Raw genomic sequence first — 18,923 nt, forward strand, 5'->3', positions numbered from 1 at the left:
AAAACCAATCAGTGATTCTCTTAAAATGGCTGCGTGAATGTATCGCCAATGACATATGCATCCTGCCTCAGAGCATTTAAAGAGCGGGGAAACAGGAAAATGGAGAGATAAATCTGTTTGCTTGCGCCGGGGAGATTAATAAATTGATAATCCTCAGGCAGGTTTGATGGTTACTGTAAGTACTAGAGCTGATTAGACGGCAGCTGAAAGTGAGATCCTGCTTGAAGGATTTCACAAATACTGCAGGCAGAATGGTACATTTATTCCAATTTTTTTTGCGTACCGAGTTCCCACATGGAAGATATTAGTTGCGGGGTAGAGAGTGTACTGTAGCCTTGGTAAACAAATACAGCAAAGCTTGAAATTATCGCAAGTAATTGTTACTAATAAAAAAAATTCTCAAAGTGACTTAATTATCGCGAATAATTGTTTCGAATATAAAATGTTCTGAAAGTGACTTAAAAAGCACTTTTAATGCCAAAAGATCTTTACCATTATGTGTCCCAAAAAAATTCATGATTGGCAACATGTCTGAAGATGCCAAGTCAATTTTTGGACATATAAGATTATTTTTTATTGCGTGATATGCTAACTAACACAAATGCATTTTAGTGTCTTTTTACTCAGGATGTGGCGGCCATTTGCATTGACACAATAGCAGACAACAAACTACAGTAGGTGTTGTTATTCCTGAGCAAAGTATAAATTTGTGTAAATGTCAAAACAATTGCATATCTTTACCATTGTTATGATTGTATAAAGACAACATTATAATGGGTTTAATATGAAATCGGAATCATTTATGCACTTTTATCTTATCTTTAAAACAAAAGTAGCGATTTCTGGCACAGATCTTTACAAATACCGAGGTTCCCTTCCAACACACTATCCGTCTGGTTCCCGTGGCAGATATGAAGATAAAGCAGACAAAAACTCGGACTGTATTGATCCACAAGCTTCAGCACACTATAACAAGGGAAAGACACCGTGTGACCTTTGGCAGTGGAATATGGCCGCTTAATATTTCATGGCTTTCCGTGGGCGGGAGGCAAAAGAGTGGCCAGATGTGCCGAGGGACACTCGTGAAGCTTTGGCAGTTTTATATGAGGGAAGAAGAAATTGACACAGGGAGTTTGACAAGGCTAATCCCGAGGTTAACTGTCTCGCTGGTGCGAGTAGGATGGAAACAAATAGCCAATTGAGTGCAAATGCTATATGATGGGCCCGAGTGGCAAACTGTTAAGTAAAGGGAACGGGCGGGGCTCCACTTGAAAAACATTCTACGCGCCAATGTCAGTGGGAAGGCATAAAGCGTGAGCTGTGTTTCTATTCTAATCACAGTAGATTTATTAAACGGCAGCAGCAGGTTTAAATCTCTGCAGATTACATGGAATTCCCAAGGAGAAGTGTGCGAGGGCACTGGGAGGTCAGGGAGGATTGCGTAATTGAGTGTGCTTGAGGTGACGTGCTTCACCAAAGAGCAACAACGAAAGCTTGGATGCAGATCTAAATCAAATATGGTACAGTCTTTTGAAACGATTACATATGATAAAATTAAGCTGCAGATGTTACTCATTTTGTACTATATGTGTTTGTGTGAGTGTGTGGTGGTGGTGGTGGTGGTGGTGGTGGGGGGGGGCTTAATATAAATCTTCTCATGGAAAGCAGGTTAATCCCACATCCCAGCCCCGCCTGATGATTTAATCACATTGTTCCCTAAACAGGTTGCAAACTCAAGGCCAGAGGACAAGAGCCGGCCAATCGGAGCAAATAAAGTTTAAAGTTTCATTTTGGCTGAATTTTTCTTACATTTTAACAAATAAGCATTATTATTGTTATTACTATTACTACTACTACAAAATATCCTAATGAACATTAATTAAACAACACTTGCCTACTTAGGTATTTTTTCTATAACTTTTGATTTTAAATTAATTTTGTTGTAATTAATCATGCAGGGCCAATTGTGTATTTATTTGCATTTAGAACATAAGGTGATTACAAATTGATGATTTTCATAGGTATATCAACACTATGAGGGAAACCTAAACCATGATGTTTTCCAAGATAAAAATGAATTTGACAGACCTGATTGTTGACCATGATCCTAAAAAAACACACACACACACAAAAACAAAAACAAACTGTGTAGTGTGTATAGTAAGTGTAGTTTTAAAAACGAATCAATACAAGACAGTCAAGTTTCCTTGACTTTAAGAGGGCGTCAGTGTTGTCAGCGTCATCATTGAACTTGCTGGTGAAAATAGATGCGCCACGTGATAAGCTTGCCAAGCCCTCCATCTGTTGGGCGACTCTGACAAATGTCTGTTCGTCTTTTTGTTTTCAAATGTGTAATTTACACCATCTGCCCTTATCAAGCCATCCATCCATCCATTTTCTTAACCGCTGATATCTCACAAGGGTCGCGGGGTGCTGGAGCCTATCCCAGCTGGCTTCGGGCAGTAGGCGGGGTACACCCTCATTTGGTTGCCAGCCAATCGCAGGGCACACAGACGAAAAACTATCCACACTCACAATCACACCCAGGGACAACTTAGAGTGTTCAACTAACTTCCACATCAAGCCATCTGAAGTACAAATGTACACATTTCTCTATGAAATACTAGTAATGATTTAAAAATATATACTGTACCTTAATAGCATTAATAAAAATAAAACTTTTAAAATCTGTACTTTGTTCTCCTTACTTGGTCAAAATAATCATTAACTGATGCGTGGGTTTTCATCGGGTACTCCGGTTTCCTCCCACATTCCAAAGACATGCATGGCAGGTTAATCGAACACTCCAAATTGTCCATAGGTGTGATTGTGAGTATGGTTGTTTGTCTCTGTGTGCCCTGTGATTGGCTGGCAACCAGTTCAGGGTGTACCCTGCCTACTGCCCGAAGCCAGCTGGGATAGGCTCCAGCACCCCCGCGACCCTTGTGAGGAAAAGCGGTCAAGAAAATGGATGGATGGATGGATGATGGCAACATAATAGTAATAATAATAATAATAATTAAAATAATAATAATAATACTACAAAGAAAGATATTCATATCCGCGGGTGAATGTGTGATGTCTTTAAAAAAATATCTACCTAATCTAAAAGAAACAAACCCCACACGCAGGTAAGGTGTATTTGTTCAGTTATCATTTGCTAATTTTGCATTTTTTTGTTTTCAGCCAAAGCTAGCTAGTTATGCATAAAATTTAGAGCAATTTTTTTTTTACCGTTGTACATTTCAGAGCGTGTACGTTTTTTTATTTTTATTTTTTTACTTGCATCTGTTGAATCAGCACATACACTTTTCACAAGTTTATTCTTATTTTTACACGAGTACCTGTAAACGAGTCATGCAGTACATCATCACCGCCAGTAGAGGGCGTGGCAACAACAGGCCAGACGGCGCTTTAAACATTCTACATCCGTCTTCGCCCTTCCTCTTCCGGTCACGGCGATAGCAGGTATGGCGGCTATGAAAACTCTGTTGAATACCCGTTTGCAAATCCGCTTTAATCCGTCTCACATTAGTGTTTACATTTGATTTCACGAACCATGAATATTAACAATATCTCGACCCCCGTGCCTGTGTGACAATTTTTCTGTTGGCCGGCTTGTAAGTTTTGTTGTCGATGTGATACATCATGAGGCCTCTGCCGGTTAACAATATTTAGCGTTCGCTGTAGCCACAAGCCTACTCTTTTGGAAACTCAAGTCGTGTTTATGTTCGAAATGACTCCTTCTAAAGGAGGTTCCCGTGGCTGTCCATATGACATTTGTTATGGTGACGAACGCGTTCGCCAATTTAACTCCAGTGTTTTGTTTTGGCAGTTTGAAAATGGTGCAGCGCCTGACTTACCGACGTAGGCTGTCCTACAACACGGCGTCCAACAAGACTCGACTGTAGGTATCTGCTCCGCTCCATCTTTGTGGCCGCCTTGTGCAGCTGTGTAACGGTCGCCTCCCGTGTCTTGCAGGTCCCGGACGCCTGGTAACCGCATTGTGTACCTGTACACCAAGAAGGTGGGCAAAGCCCCCAAATCAGCGTGTGGCATTTGCCCTGGGAGACTGCGTGGAGTAAGTGGAAGGAAGCGTGCCACAGCTGCTAATTGATTGGATATCTAGTGCAGATTCTTACTTTGTTACGTGTTTGTAGATCCGGGCTGTCAGACCCCAGGTTCTCATGAGGCTCTCCAAAACCAAGAAGCACGTCAGCAGGGCTTACGGAGGCTCCATGTGCGCCAAGTGTGTGCGTGACAGGTAAGAGGGAAAAAATATGTATGTTAATGTTGTTCATGTTTTATATATATTTTAAAAAACAACTCCCTTTTCCTAGGATCAAGCGTGCTTTCCTGATCGAGGAGCAGAAGATCGTCGTCAAGGTGCTCAAGGCGCAAGCACAGAGTCAGAAGTCCAAGTAAAATGTTTGTTTGTATTGCCACAATAAAAAAAACACAAACTAATAGAATGTGTGGGCTGAACTCATTTAATCAAGTTGACAAATTGATGTTAAGTGTGCTTCCTGGGCTCCCTCTAGTGGTACGTGAATGACTACTTTTTTCAATACATGTGCATTCAATGTTAAAACATATTTTTGGGGTTGGCACTAAATAAAAATTGAAGCACACTGTAAAGGACCAGTTTATGTGCTTTGTTTTTATTGCTTTTTGCCAGTTGCCAACAGCTTTAACATTGCCTTTAAAACACTGAAATAGTTTATGTAAACTAATGTCTCTCAAACCAGTTATTTGCAAGAAATGTATCATTTGAAAAATTGCATACATATTGGGGGGGCTTGGTGCATGCCAGCACAAACCTGACAATACCTTAAATTAAATTTAATAAATTTGGCCAACAACATCTTAATGATTGTGACGTTTGTGCATGCACCAGACATGCGGCTACGCTGGAGATAGGGGGCGTGTCAGAAATGTGTTTAGCCCCAGGTAAGTCCCTCCAGCATTTAAATTGATATTCTAAAACGCATTAACATTTTTTTTTGTCAGCGCCCCCGCCCCCAGCATCGTGCGAAAACATCCTGCAGACATCCCTGGCTTGCACAATTTCTCGCTCGCAACAAAAAAACGTACAGAAATTAACTATTTTATTTAAACCAATTTAATTTCGTTATTTGCTGCTAAATAGGTCAAACTAGAGGAAAAGGCGAAATACATGCAGTATATATTTTGCGTAAAAGTAGAGAAAGAAACGTCACTCACTTGACTTCCGGGACACGTCACCAAATACTTCCGAGACGCCAGGTCAGGCAGCAGCAAGCAGAACAACAAACTCTTTGGTCCTCTCGGCAACGCGATGGAGACTTTGTACAGCATCCCGTTCACCGTGCTTGAATGCCCCAACGTGAAGCTGAAGAAGCCGTCTTGGCTGCACATGCCGTCGGCCATGAGCGTCTACGCACTCGTCATCCTTTCATACTTTCTCATCACCGGAGGTGAGGCCGGCGACGGACCGATGTGCTAATTTTCTCTGACAGGCGACACAAACCAACACATTGTAGCAGAGTATTCATGTTCAAACATAAAACGAAGCCAATGCAATTGCCGTCGATCGTGTGGCTTTGTCTCAAAACGTTGAAAGGAGCCAAGCTAGCATTAGCCGCCAAATTAGATGAATTAAACGTCCGAGGAAAACGACTGAACGTTTGTTGGCAAGCCCAAATTCGTTTCACCGGCTTGTCGACATTTTTAGAGTGCACTCACTTGATAGTTAATTAACTCTGTTTAATGGAAAATAGTTTGGGATACTACTCGGTCGCATGGTGATAACGTCATTACGTCGTACAATTATGACGTCAGTTCGAGGACGGTCTAAAAAAAAAAATACTGAAGTTTTCTGCTCTATTTGCGATGCAACTCTGTTTAACCCCTGGGCGTTATTTTATTTTGAAATGGCTTGGTCAGAACCAACAAAAAGCCCAAAAATGGTCAAATAACGCCCAGGGGTTAATGGAAAAGAGTTTGGGATACTACTCGGTCGCACCGTGATAACGTCATTACGTCGTACAATTATGACGTCAGTTCGAGGACGGTCTAAAAAAAAATACTGAAGTTTTCTGCTCTATTTGTGATGTTGCTCTGTTTAACCCCCCCTCCAATTATTCATAAAACATAAATCATAAAAAACACATACAACTAGGAAGAAAATGTGAAATTGTCCAAATGACATAATATGAGAGGACAGTTGCAGTGATTCTTTTTCCTTTTTTTTCATGCCAGGTATAATCTATGATGTAATCGTGGAGCCGCCAAGTGTGGGCTCAATGACAGATGAGCACGGGCACCAGCGGCCGGTGGCGTTTCTGGCGTACAGGTGAGCGCGTCACCCAAATTGGAATTATTATGCAACTGATGTGTGTTTTGTGCGTTGTGCAGGGTGAACGGCCAGTACATCATGGAGGGCCTTGCGTCCAGCTTCCTATTCACCATGGGAGGCCTGGGCTTCATCATCCTGGACCGCTCCAACGCGCCCAACATCCCCAAGCTCAACCGCTTCCTGTTGCTCTTCATCGGCTTCGTCAGTGTCATCCTCAGCTTCTTCATGGCTCGAGTGTTTATGCGCATGAAGTTGCCGTAAGTTTCCGGAAACTTGGTGTTGCTGTTTGCGACCATTTGGCTCACTCTTTCTTTTCTTTTTTTTCCTCACCAGGGGATATCTTATGGGATGAATTCAACTGTGGATGATCATTCATCGATCTGGACTGAAAGCACTGATGTTGCGGCAGAAATTCAAATGAGATAAACCAGCAATGGAAATGAAGTATGAAATGAGATTTTTTGGGGGAAAGTTTTTTTTAACGCAGTCCTGAATAAAGCCATTTTCAGAAAGTCTTAAGGCAGTGGAAGTTGATTGAGGAAAAGTAACTCACGAGCAGTTTTTGATGCTGCATTTAATGACTGTAAAGCTTTTATTCATTTTACTGAGAGCGAGAAAGCACAAAAATCACTCATAATTCCATTTTAAAAGGAACATATTGCACGAGTCATACCTTCAAATCTTTTGATAATCAGAAACCACATGAATTAAATATGGTAAAATACAGCATGTGTATTGCTATGAGCAAAAAATAAAATAAATGCCCCTGCAGGAGTTTGTGGCATTTGCCTCACGTTGTACTGAGTAGGAATCCTAGCGTTTCTCCTGAAGCGTCCCTTTATCCTGATGTCCTTAAATGTCCCGTCAAATTCATTTATTCAGCACCAATAAACCAGGGCGTTGCACATGTCAACTTGCATTTCATGTGTTGCATACTTGACTAGGTCAAGTCCTAAAAATAACAAATACATGAGCAGGCTTTGCCTCCTCTTTTGTCGTATTTGACAATCAAGCTTTTCATTGTGTTGCCATGAGTCTCACAAGGTCTTGACACCTTTTTGACTGTGCCAAGCAGCTGTGATGATGAAAAGTGTGTTTATCCAGTGCCACCTTAAGCAAACAAGAAACATGTTGCAAGCATTACCGCTAAAGTTTTCATGCCAGGTTATGTTGTTCCTGCTTTCTTTCCTTGGTATAACTTTTTTTTTTTTTTTACCTCATTCTTACCATTTAGTGCGTTGGTAGTGTTCAAACCTGTGGCTGCTTCAATATCTGTGTGGGGGTGAGAAAAAAAAAGTCAATATGCAAGATTCGTTCTGAAGGATTTTTCTCATCGCACCTGTGAGAATGGCATCCATTTTGCCCACCACAAAGTCGGCGTCTTCGGTGCTAAAGCACATGGGGGGCTTTAACTTGAGCACGTTGCGGTGCGGCCCGTCTGCGCTAAGCAACACCAGCTCTTCCTTCAACCTGGGCGCACAAGGGCCAAAGGCGGTGATTCTGTCTGGGCGCGTTCACAGCCAGCGTGGACGTCTCTTACCGATATATGACCTCTTGGGCCTCCGCGGTCGCGGGTGTGAGCTTGGATCGGTCTTTCACGAGTTCCACGCCCACAAACAGGCCGCGACCCCTGCAGGAGGTCACACAGTCATTCCCCGGAGGCGGCGGCTGCGGCACACTTTTTAGGATTCAGGTATTACCTGATGTCTCCGATCAGAGGGTGCTTCTCCTTCTGTTTCTCCAGCAGGGAGGTCAGGTACCCTCCGACCCGCAACGCTTTAGCCTGCAGGTCCTCCTTGGCAATCACGTCCAGGACGGCCAGGCCAATGGCGCACGCAACCGGGTTCCCTCCGAACTGCAAACATGCACAGGTTAAAAAATAAGTAAACATTTTATTTGTTAGTTTTTTAGGCAGCCATTTTGAAGGCTCCTTTGCCTAGTGCGATCCTGTCAAAAAGCGCCTTCAGCAATTCACCTGAATTTTAAGTAGTACTGCTAATATTATCTTTTATAGGCAGCTTTCCTTTTGTTGGATGTTTCTTCTGTCTCATTTTTAGGCTTTCTTGGAGCTAGTTTAAAGGCTTAAAAATTTCAAGCCATTCTACATACATCAGATAATCATTTTCAAAATAAAACTTTTAGAGTCTGATATCAATAAAATATCTTGTTCATTGCGTGTGTGTGTGGCCCAGTGGTTTGGGCATCGCTGCTCAGCACTGCAAACTACAAACACAAAAATAGACCAGGCAAGCATTTGGCTATTCAAATTCCTTAGAGTTGGTGGAAGTAAAAACCCCTAAAATGGCTGCTGTATCTATTTTAGACCCTGTCTCTGTCTGTACAAAATAACACTTAATAAAGCATACAACTGTGTTACTTTTAACGGCATCAGAGCATGTTGGGACAACCTCCGCACAAAAATAAAGTTAGTGTCAGTCCGTTAAATAGTTCTGCAGAAGTTGTGCGAGTAGATAAGAGCAATATGAGGAAGTGACATGTTAGCCGCTCAAATGTCGCTAGCTTAACAGCACTTATTGTGTCTTATTCCATGTTATATACACATGCCTGTTGATCCTTTTTTTTGTCAACAAAAAATATAGTACATCAACTATTTAAATAAACACTGATTATAATCTTGTATGTACTTTTAATTGTAGTTTAGATTTTTTTATTTAGCACAATATCACTGAATGGAATGGTAAGATATTTTCAATTGATACGCTTAATAAGGTTAAAATTATTATCGTCATTAAAGTGTTGTGAACTAAAGTGGGCCGGTCTAAGCCATGAAACTCCAGGGCTGAAAATAAGTCCCACTCTGCCCTGACTGAGATTCAGATATGAATGAATATGCAGCATGGCTGTTACCGTGTTGAAATACTCGATTCCCGACGACACAAATGCCTCGGCCACCTCCTTGGTGGTGACCACGCACGACATGGGATGCCCGTTGCCGATGGGCTTGCCCATGGTGACGATGTCGGGCACAAAGTCGTCGCCATTCAGCTGGAAGGCCCAGAAGTGGCTGCCGACCCGGCCGAAGCCCACCTGGACTTCGTCGGCGATGAAGAGTCCACCTGCTTTATGGACGTGTCTGTGAGGGGCGACAAGGAGGGATTCAGTCAAGTGCAAAGACAGTTATGGTCTCTCATACGTACGTACATACTCGACAACTTGCTGAAAGTAGCCCGCAGGGGGGATGACCTGCCCGCCGCAACTCTGCAGTGACTCGGCAATAAAAGCGGCGATCTGTAGGAAAGACGTCAGGATAACTGGATGAGCTCTTTTAACCCTCTCATACTGATCTGGGTTCAAATGACTCAATCCAAATGACAGCACCTTGCCTCCTTTACTTTGCACTCGCTGGATGATAACTTGGACTTCTTCGGCGTATGCTTTTGCGGGATCCGGGTGGTCCCTTTTGTATTTGCCTCTGTACACGTCCGGGCTCGGGGCCTGACGAGGAAACACAAATCAGCTTTCAGGTGCACCTCAATCAATGAGGAGAGATTTTTTTTTTCACGAGTTTGGTGGTTTGTCACACAGATTCATGAAACCTACAAACATACTTTTCAGAAGTCCAATTCCATCTAGGCTACAGTAAACAATGAGTTTCACTTTTTGAATTGAACTACTAGAATAAATAAATTTTCCATGATACAGTCATTGATTTATTGTGTCCTGCATTCTGCATGCAAATTACACCAAGGCTCAATATATTTTTTGGGGCGCAGTTTTGCGAATCAATTACCTCAATTGAGGAGCAACTTGCAATTTTTTTTTAATGAATATATATTTCAGCTTATAGGCCACACCTCCTAGGTGGCTTAGCCTAGCATGATTCATTTCCATTTCTGTTTAGTGAGTAGACTTTTTCTCCGGAGTTCACTTATTAAATGTGCCTGTTATTTTGTTGTTCAAAGTTGAATGTTCTCGCGGTTCCAGCCTGAAGTCTGTGAAAAGTGGACTCAATCACCCAAACCCTTAATTTCTGTAGCCGCGTCAGTCTTATGTTAGCTTAGCAATGAGCATGGCTTCTCACCATTCCTTTGCGAGAACAATACTTGTCAGTTGTGTAGCTTATTTTCCGCCATTGAGGTGATGTTTACTAACTCAAGAGCGAGTCCGCAACGTGTTTCGCCACACTAGTCACAGATAAGATTGCTGCTAGCTAGCTGGTTGTGGCGTAAGTAGCATCAAACTTCAACGTCTTCCTAACGTCTCTTGCGTAGGTTGATGTTAAGTGCATTATGCGTCCAGCCCTGTGAATATTTTTGGGAAAGTCTCTGCAGTTTGGGAAAAACTTCAATATAAGTGATTCCCGCGGCAGGTCCAGTTGAGTCACGACGTTTTAATCACACTCACCACGTGGACAAATGGACTGAGCGGCGCGTCCGCCATATGGTGGAACTTGTAGGGGCTGATTTCGATGAGAGACGTCACATGGCCGTGATAGGCGCTGCAACAAAACACAAACAAGGCGTCGAAGGGGGGGTCGGGGAGGGAAGGGGAGGGGGCGCACACGTTTTGACTCACTTGTCCAGGGTGATGATATCTTGGCAGCCCGAGTAATGCCGGGCGAGGCGGAGCGCCAGGTCGTTGGCTTCTGATCTGGAGTTGAAAAGGTCGCCAAGGTCAGTGAGATTCAGTCATTCACTGTCGTCCAGTTACTGAATCACCGTTAAACACTCACGCGCTCGCTCGAGGCCCCACGTGTGATTCACTCGCACATCATTTTTTGCTTACAAGCAACACATATACAATTCAAGCGATGACAACTCGTTATTCAAAAACAAAACGTTTTGTTTGCGGACTCAAGTTGGAAGCAGCCTTTTTATGAGCCGTTAGCAAAACAAAAAGCAAATAAAACACTTGAGGGTAATGTTTGTGATCGTCGGCGTAGTTACTTATTGACGCGTCTCCCTGCCACGTGACCTTTGACCAATCTGAGCAAACGTCAAAACACGGTGATTTATGACTCTGTAGGGACAATTCTTTTGGATGTACAGGTAATAAAGAAGACATTCTTTATCATGTTTCAAATGTGCCGACTGATTACATTCACCCTCCTCCACTTAAAGGAACAGTATGCAATCATCTAACAGTCATATTTTGTTGTATGTTTCTCAAAAACTGTCTTCCTGACATCTGCACCAGTATGTGGTAATCCTAGATTGCTTGAATTCAATTTATATAATAATCTCAGCCACATTTCTGATGAATGTTACTTGATTTAAAGCTACTGTATGTAAGATCTATTTCTTAAGGTGCAGAATGTACGTTCAAATAAGAGAAATTCAAGTATTTTATTGGATTGAGGTAAGTGATTATAAATGTAGTTAGAGCAGTCAAATCATCATTAATATTTTGTCATCCCCCCAAAAAAAGTAAGCCACAAAGTAAATGAAACATTTCAAGTATAACGAGTGTGGTGGAGTTGTTTGTCCACCGTTGTTTTCCGAGTTGGACGAGTTTTGCGGAATGCGGTGTAGCTGCAAGTCAGCTGCAGGAATGGGCGAGAGGCGGCCTCTTTTCAAATTCCCGTTCCGCTCCGAGTACTCACCCCGAGTTGACAAAGTAGAAGACCGAGAGGCGTGCCGGCAAGGTGGCCTGCAGTCTCTGGGCGTACAGCACCAGGTTGTCATGTAGGAAGCGCGAGTTGGTGTTGAGTGTTTCCATCTGCTGCGTGCCTGCCAAAACTACATCCGGGTGACAGTGACCAACTGGTGGGGAAAAGAAAAAAAACAGGGTGAGCTGCATTGCGAGGCAGGTGTATGCTGTGGATGCTCCCCCTCAGGTGGCTGCCCAGGGCCACCGCCACATCGTCCCCTCACCCTTTACACGCCACTGAGTCAGGGTTTTACTTTTGTGTATCATAACTTATGCAACCGATTAAAACCTTTCCATTTCAAACTGTTTAGTCCAGATGTCACACATTTTCACAAGTCCAACTATATATTTTTTCACCCTTCAAAAATTCCTTTCTAATCTCCGTACGGTCGCATTTTTGTTGTGATGACGTCATACCGTGCGCCACATTGTTGATGCAGTCTAGGTAGCGCTGACCCCTCTCATCAAACATGTACTGACCCCTGGCGCGCACCATCTTAATGGGGTCTTCACTGAAGAAAATTTTACATGATGGCCTGCACAGTAAAGAGAAAGAAAAAATGTCAGTTAGGTAGTCAAAGAAAAAAAAAAGTCAGCTTGAATAAATAAACTTTGTTCGTACCCAATGAGCTTTTTCCTCAGGTTGATCGTCTGCGTTTTGGCCAACTTCTCGGCGCACATTTTGCAAGTGTCCCGCGGGAGGAGGACTCCACGCACTTTTTGGCATGACTATGCGCGCCGCCCATTTGTGGGGACACTGGAAGACACGCGCTTCTCAACTCTGTGCATCTCTGCTGCCACCTACTGGCAACGTGCATGCATCACACTGAAGGAGGATCAGCACCTTGCGTTTTTTATTCATTTATTTCAAGCGCAGTTATTACGGCACGAGGAGTGCTTTGTTTTTGTTGGGTTTATTATTTTAATGAATTAGCATTTCAGGTTGTACATGTCACCGAAATCTGTGGAAATTGGGAGGCACATAACATCCCAAGAGCCACAAAAAGGTCTTCTGAAATATGCTAAACTCAACCAAGTCCGCCATTTTGACTTCATTTTGGAATTGGGCGCAATTCTTGGCCTTTTATAGCGGTCAGAGTTTAATAAACTTGTCTAAGTGAATTCATCCGATCATCTTCAGACTTTGCAAATTTCTGACGTTTAAGATGAAAAGTTTTTGCACTGTGCATGCTGGCTTCATTGAACGCAATTGATCATAGTGTAACCACTTTTCACATAAACCTCACCTGCAAGCCAACTGAGGTCAAGTGTTTCAGGGATATTAACAACCATTGCAAATGTATGCGGGGTTACTATCAGTGATGAATTTGAAAGACTGTGTTTATTTGGCTCCAACAGTACATGTCACAGTCACATGAGTTTAACACATTGCTTTTTTTTTTTTTTTTTTAAAGAAATGTCAATCAAATGGGTAAAAAAACTTAAAAATTGTACAAATGCAGAACAGAAAACACAATCAAAAATAATACAAATATATTTCAAATCACACTACTGTTTGTCCTTTGTTCCAAAACCACGTGGTAGGCTATATCACAGTGTCTTTTATTGATTTTCTAATGGCAAAAATTGGATTGGATTACTTTGGCACTTGTGCACATAAAAAAAGGAATTGAAAAAAAAAAAGAAGAAATAGCTGCACATGCTAAAGACACAGCACCGTGTGAGGACAAACACCAAATCAAAGAGGAACACTCTCAAGACATAATTTTTTTTTTGTAGAAACATACTTAAGGGGCAGCCTTCGAATTTCAGATGCTAAGTCCAGTTTTCTATTATTTGCCGCCTCCACACCCCAAGTGGTACATTTGAAAGGGGGGGCCTGGGGGTGTTACAGAAATTGTTCAAATGTAATTTTCCTGTTGCATTCAACACACGCACACGCACTCACACACGAGGTGATAATAAAATTGCACTTTTTGTAAAATGAGCACATATCTCAACAGGACATTATTAACTCATCCACTATACAGAATACACACACACACACATATATATATATATATTTATATATAGAGAGAGATTTAGAGACCAAACTACATTCAATGCAAACAAGGGAGAGGAGAAAAGCAAAAAAATAAAATAAAAATAAAAATCATCGCACTGGCTGGGCCCAACAACATTCAGGTCACCGAAATAAAAGCAGATGTGTCGTCATGGCGATGCCTGAGTGACACACAGGAATGCCGCTTCGAAAACCCAAGCAATCCAAGAAATCATAGAAAAATAAATTATGTCATCAAATACAAATACATCGCATATGCAAAGAAATCGTGTCATACAAAAAGAACCCGACGACAAAGAAACTGGTGAATATTCCTTCCATGTATTTGGGAAGAAAATGAGCTCGCATAGCAGCGACTAAAGAAACAGAATGCACCAAAATTGGCTTGTGGGTGTTCCATTTAGGGCGTGCGATATAACACGTATGAATACATGCAGTGAAATGACACCTCCGAATAGCATTTGTGAGATGTTTTTTTTTTTGTGTCTGAACCCACTTGACGCTGAACAATTAGGAAGAAAAAATACAACACATTTTACCACACAAATTCCTCTCCAATAAACACAATAAATGAAAAGATGCTATAAAGTTTGTGGTAAAGGAATGAATAAAAGCTTCAGGCACCAAAGGCTATCATACAACAAATAGAAAACAATTAGCAATGAGGAAAAAAACCTCATCGTAGCATCATGTTGCCAAAGCGCCGCCATCTTGTCACGCTGTCACGTCATCTTCTCTGACGCATATGTTTGACCTTCTCACTAAAAGGATGGAAACTTACATGTGGGCAAGGAGAGCCACAGCCACTATTGAAAGGGACATTCGGTCAAATACAGAATGATAAAACTCGTAAGGATCACGGCAGAATGAACTAATCCACAGTAAAGAGCTCATTCTCACCTGGTTGTGTAACAGTACAAAAACACATGAACGCAAGTAAAATGACCAACTGGAGCCAGAGCTCTTGATGTCATTTATGAGGCCACGCCCTTTAAAAGCACATAACGTAAAAATACTACACTGTGTGTGTGTGTTTGTGTGTGAGAGAGACTTTTGGAGCTTTGTCTTCATTGTTCCCGTTTATTGTTTTTATATGTATAATTAACAGCACAGTGTGTGTGTATGCATGAGAATGCTCTTTTTTTGGACGGAAAAAACCATGACAACCAAATAGATGACGCAACAGGTCAGGTCGCTTACGCTTTGGCAAGAAAACCAAAATTGCAAGAAAAAATATATAGTAAAACCAAAAACCATGATTGCATTCCATCAACACTCAGTAGATCCTCAGCCGTCTCCGCGGAGACCGTCCCCGGCTCAGAGGGGGCATCCGTCCCAACTAAAACCCTTTGCGGATTGTTATCAGTGCAGCCGAAGGAGGTGCGGGCTCCCGGGACCCGGCGGGGGTGGCGCCCATCAACGCCTCTTGCAGGCACGGCGGGCGGACGCATTAAAGCAACAAACATCTTTCACTTTCGGGACTTTTCAGGCGACCAGCCATGGCGTGACTCCCTTGGGAAGATTCAGCAAAAGTGGAAATAAAAATCAAGAGCTTTCTCTCTCTTTTTGTTGTTAGTTTTTCCTCTGCAGAAGCCAAAACAGTGTGCGCACAAGACATATCAACATGCTTTTGCGAGGTTTTGTCTTTTTTTGATGCTGTGTGAGTGGGTGGGTGATGACAACACAAAACATCATTTTGGTGTTAGGGAGCTAGTCCGGATTGCCCCACCCGCCCACCACCTTCATCCTTCTGCTTCCTGTCTGTGAGTCCAAGTGGGCCCAGGCCAGGGCCCTGTGGCACTCCAGCGTGGGAAGCCGTAAAAGTTCCGCCACAAGCTCCAAACGAACCAACCAACAAGCACACACGAACAATGTGGATGTGAGTAGAAGCAGCTTTTGGGGCGTGACGCATCCCCGGGTTTCTTTTGTTGTTGGTGTTGCATCCTCAAACACGTAGACTTCTTTTTTTGTTTTCATCCCATTAAAAAAAACTATAAATACCAAAAAAGGAATCATTATTTACAAACTCCATGCGTTTCAGGTTAGAGTGATCACTGCAAGAAAAAAAAAAACAAAGAGAGAAAACCACATGAAGTGTGCTCAAGTTCCGAATTTTTTCTTTTTCTTCTTTTAAGTGGTTCATGCAAACAACAGTGAGGACGACATGAACAAACTCAGAGAAGCCACATGAACTGCAACTGTCTTTGCTGTTGGTATAAGAACGTTTGCTCTCTTACCTTCTGCCAGCAGCCAGGCATCGGTAAACCATCGGGACCCTGCGACCATCGTAAACACACAATTAGACTGAACCGGCAGTGGAAGAGTGTTCAACACACACATTCATTAAAAATGGCCACAGATGAATTGATTTTACAGCAAACAGCATCAAAAGTCTGCACACCCCTGTTCAAATGCCAGGCAGGTCACATTAATGATGGGAAGTTTGTTTCCAATGATTTGCAGTGTCTTAGTCTTATTTTTTTTTCTTCATACAACTTGACATTTAAACAGGGTGTGAAGATGTTTACGAGTAAAGCTGCATCTCCCTGACATTTTGAGAGTCATGTCTACACTGTATACATTTATTGCACATACATTTGAATGATCTTTCAAATCTATTTAAGTTTTGATATGTACATGGCAGGGTGACTACAGCTTGGGATTTTTCATTATAGTTAGTTTCTATTTTGTTTTGACTTTGACTAAATTCAGTTTGTTTTAAGTCGTTTTTAGAGCAGGATTCTTAATTTTGATTTTTTTTTAAATAAAATAATTCATTTTAGTTGTGCTTTTAATTAGTTAAAAAATGTATGCAGTATTTGTCAAGTGCAAAGTTAAATAAATAAATAAATAAATAACAATACATTTATTTTGTATAGTGCTTTTCATAAGTAAAGTAAACTACAGTTCTCAAACAACAGTTTGACATTCCTTCTTCCGTATGGCCGTACAGCAATACCAAAATAAATCTAAAATGAAAATTCTGATCTTGATTATGGATGGGCAAGTACCGATATCAGGGCCAATATGATACCTTATTTCAAGGTAACGGGACTCTTGACAGTGGCCTATAGTGGTACCTTTTGCGGCTGTTTTACAATCAGGAACTAGAAATTGTAAGAATAGAAAATTGTCTGTAATTTCATGCAATGTTGACGGGAAAATGCCATTTTTGGATTTATAGGTCTTTCTTTAAAATCATCTGTCATTGTTCTTTGGGGGAAATTTTACAAGTACGAGCGGTATATACAATACACGACTATAGTATACAATTTTAGTTTGTTTTCGATAGCTTTATTGTGTCTTCAGCTAGTTTTATTTTTTCAAAATTATTTTCTTCATTATATTCCGCCAAAAACGACCCCCCACCTCCCCAATTTTAAATTTCGTTAACTTTCGGTACCGCTTGTAACATGATAAAAAGTATGATGTAATACATGCAAATAATACACATCAAAATAAAATAAATGGCATGCAAGCTAATACACTAATTCAAGTCTCTCATATTGTTTTGGTGAAAACGGCAAAGTGAGGTGAGATGCTAAATGTGTGCGTGAAAATACTAACGTTCCATGTTGGATGTTTACTTACAATGCATTGTGTAAAATATGACAAGAAACTTCATGTAACACTGGATTGTCCCCTTGGTGATGGTCTGGCCCAATTGGTACAAGAATAGGAGGGAACGAGTTAATCGTAGGGGCTGAGAAGTCCGTTAGCGTCTGGTTAAAGGGCAACTTGGAGGGATCAGATAGAAGAAAATGGGATTGGGATTTTTAATCGGGTGTGAAAAGGGTGCGTTAAAGGGACTTGATGCCAGCTTGCTTTTGTTCGTGTCACATTCAACGTGTATCGTTTGAAAAAGGCTGCGTGCAGTCAAAAAGTTAGTCGGATGCAGTGGGTGTTGTGCACGTGACAAATGTGAGGATGGCTGCGAATGCGTGTCTTGGCTTGATGGCTGAAGGTGAGAGGCATGCAGAAGGGTTAATGGTGGAGGAAAGAGTGGAATACTGTACCAATTGGCACGGGGCATCCAGCCCATCCAGACCTGGCTGCCCTGGTTCCCCCTTTTCACCCTTAAATCCCCGGAAACCCTGTTTGCAAAGATGACCTCGGAGTGTTACTGGGACAGAGGTGGGCCGAGCGGTTTTAACGCGCGCGAAGGCGGGGTTGGGGGGGGGGGTTGCTTCGTGACCTTGCCGACGCCACAAGTCAGCCTTAAATATATATTTATTTTCGACTAGCTGCTAGCTGGGCGTCGGTGTGGCCGCAAGGTGCCCCCCCACCCTCGTTCAGGGAGACCACCCGACAGAGCTGGAGGCGACTTCTAGCTCACAGTTGTGACATACCAATGGGCAGGGTGCATCTAATCCAGGGGCACCCTGTTCTCCTTTCTCGCCCTTAGGCCCTTTTTTGCCCTTCTTTCCCTTCTCCCCCTGCGGATACAACCATTTGGTCATGTTAAAAATCACTTCCGTGGAACAGCAGTGACATTAGGAAAAGGGGAGTGATTAAAGAAGGGTGGGGGGGGGGGGGTTAGATTGATCTCTCAGGAAAAAAAGAATTACAGTCAGAGGGAGTGAAGCTGACCACCTTTTAAGGCTGTCGAGGGCACAAAGGATGAGAAAGAGTAGCAGGGAAAACACCTCCAACAAGGGTGTCATTCTTGACAAACATTTGAGTCATGCATTACTCGTCACAGTTGACGTCACAGCTCAAGTTGGGTTATCTGTAGGGTGACCAGATTTTCAAAGTTAAAAACCGGGACACTGCCATTTCTCAGAAAAGCAAATACACAATAATTTCTCACCAGTAACTACTTACAACAAAATTGAACCGCTAGTCAATCTGCTGACCTGTGGTTGAGTTATTACTTTAGCTAATGCTAAATGCTATCTTGGTTGACAACAGCTGTAAAGGAGTCAATGCATGCACCATGATCAAACATTTACC

The 18,923-nt window shown here is 42.2% G+C and overlaps 4 protein-coding genes across 5 annotated transcripts in view; 2 read left to right on the top strand and 2 right to left on the bottom strand.

Annotated features, from left to right (window-relative positions):
• The first annotated feature begins 3,384 nt into the window (after positions 1 to 3,384).
• On the top strand, positions 3,385 to 4,472 carry rpl34 (ribosomal protein L34). 2 transcript variants are annotated; one of them, XM_077544887.1, is made up of 5 exons: positions 3,385 to 3,468; positions 3,836 to 3,907; positions 3,982 to 4,081; positions 4,161 to 4,264; positions 4,341 to 4,472. In XM_077544887.1, the coding sequence occupies exons 2-5, from the start codon at positions 3,843 to 3,845 to the stop codon at positions 4,423 to 4,425; spliced, it is 354 nt and encodes a 117-aa protein (XP_077401013.1). In that variant the 5' UTR covers positions 3,385 to 3,468; positions 3,836 to 3,842; the 3' UTR covers positions 4,426 to 4,472. The 2 variants fall into 2 exon arrangements, with proteins under 2 accessions (XP_077401013.1, XP_077401014.1); XM_077544888.1 differs by lacking the exon at positions 3,385 to 3,468 and adding an exon at positions 3,535 to 3,620.
• A 743-nt stretch (positions 4,473 to 5,215) lies between these two features.
• ostc (oligosaccharyltransferase complex subunit) lies at positions 5,216 to 6,856 on the top strand. The gene is made up of 4 exons (XM_077544885.1): positions 5,216 to 5,456; positions 6,241 to 6,334; positions 6,397 to 6,594; positions 6,671 to 6,856. The coding sequence occupies exons 1-4, from the start codon at positions 5,318 to 5,320 to the stop codon at positions 6,687 to 6,689; spliced, it is 450 nt and encodes a 149-aa protein (XP_077401011.1). The 5' UTR covers positions 5,216 to 5,317; the 3' UTR covers positions 6,690 to 6,856.
• Positions 6,857 to 6,906: 50 nt separating this feature from the next.
• Positions 6,907 to 12,704, bottom strand: etnppl (ethanolamine-phosphate phospho-lyase). Its single transcript, XM_077544884.1, has 13 exons — positions 12,570 to 12,704; positions 12,365 to 12,483; positions 11,901 to 12,060; positions 10,874 to 10,948; positions 10,703 to 10,796; positions 9,677 to 9,793; positions 9,504 to 9,586; positions 9,206 to 9,431; positions 8,038 to 8,192; positions 7,878 to 7,967; positions 7,677 to 7,807; positions 7,565 to 7,609; positions 6,907 to 7,447 (listed from the first exon to the last, which is right to left on the bottom strand). Exons 1-13 carry the CDS (start codon positions 12,626 to 12,628, stop codon positions 7,434 to 7,436), a joined length of 1,368 nt encoding a protein of 455 aa, XP_077401010.1. The 5' UTR covers positions 12,629 to 12,704; the 3' UTR covers positions 6,907 to 7,433.
• Positions 12,705 to 13,270: 566 nt separating this feature from the next.
• The window catches only part of col25a1 (collagen type XXV alpha 1 chain), a 79,104-nt gene continuing 73,451 nt past the window's right edge, over positions 13,271 to 18,923 (bottom strand). The window contains exons 37-39 of the mRNA XM_077544889.1: positions 18,320 to 18,406; positions 16,208 to 16,246; positions 13,271 to 16,024 (exon numbers count right to left, since the gene is read on the bottom strand). Of these exons, the coding sequence (XP_077401015.1) occupies positions 16,022 to 16,024; positions 16,208 to 16,246; positions 18,320 to 18,406 (129 nt within the window). The 3' untranslated portion in view covers positions 13,271 to 16,021. The remainder of the gene's footprint in view (positions 16,025 to 16,207; positions 16,247 to 18,319; positions 18,407 to 18,923) is intronic.

Source organism: Vanacampus margaritifer, chromosome 15 (genome assembly GCF_051991255.1).
Source record: "Vanacampus margaritifer isolate UIUO_Vmar chromosome 15, RoL_Vmar_1.0, whole genome shotgun sequence".
Lineage (NCBI taxonomy): Eukaryota > Metazoa > Chordata > Actinopteri > Syngnathiformes > Syngnathidae > Vanacampus > Vanacampus margaritifer.

Excerpts from the sequence above, each read along its gene's own strand:
- rpl34 (XM_077544887.1), top strand. The coding sequence starts at position 3,843 with ATGGTGCAGCGCCTGACTTACCGACGTAGGCTGTCCTACAACACGGCG. Across the intron at positions 3,908-3,981 it reads GCGTCCAACAAGACTCGACT|GTCCCGGACGCCTGGTAACC; the intron begins GTAGGTATCTGC and ends CGTGTCTTGCAG. Across the intron at positions 4,082-4,160 it reads GCCCTGGGAGACTGCGTGGA|ATCCGGGCTGTCAGACCCCA; the intron begins GTAAGTGGAAGG and ends ACGTGTTTGTAG.
- ostc (XM_077544885.1), top strand. The coding sequence starts at position 5,318 with ATGGAGACTTTGTACAGCATCCCGTTCACCGTGCTTGAATGCCCCAAC. Across the intron at positions 5,457-6,240 it reads ATACTTTCTCATCACCGGAG|GTATAATCTATGATGTAATC; the intron begins GTGAGGCCGGCG and ends TTTTCATGCCAG. Across the intron at positions 6,335-6,396 it reads GTGGCGTTTCTGGCGTACAG|GGTGAACGGCCAGTACATCA; the intron begins GTGAGCGCGTCA and ends TGCGTTGTGCAG.
- etnppl (XM_077544884.1), bottom strand. The coding sequence starts at position 12,628 with ATGTGCGCCGAGAAGTTGGCCAAAACGCAGACGATCAACCTGAGGAAA. Across the intron at positions 8,193-9,205 it reads GAATCGAGTATTTCAACACG|TTCGGAGGGAACCCGGTTGC; the intron begins GTAACAGCCATG and ends GCATGTTTGCAG. Across the intron at positions 7,610-7,676 it reads AATGGATGCCATTCTCACAG|ATATTGAAGCAGCCACAGGT; the intron begins GTGCGATGAGAA and ends ACCCCCACACAG.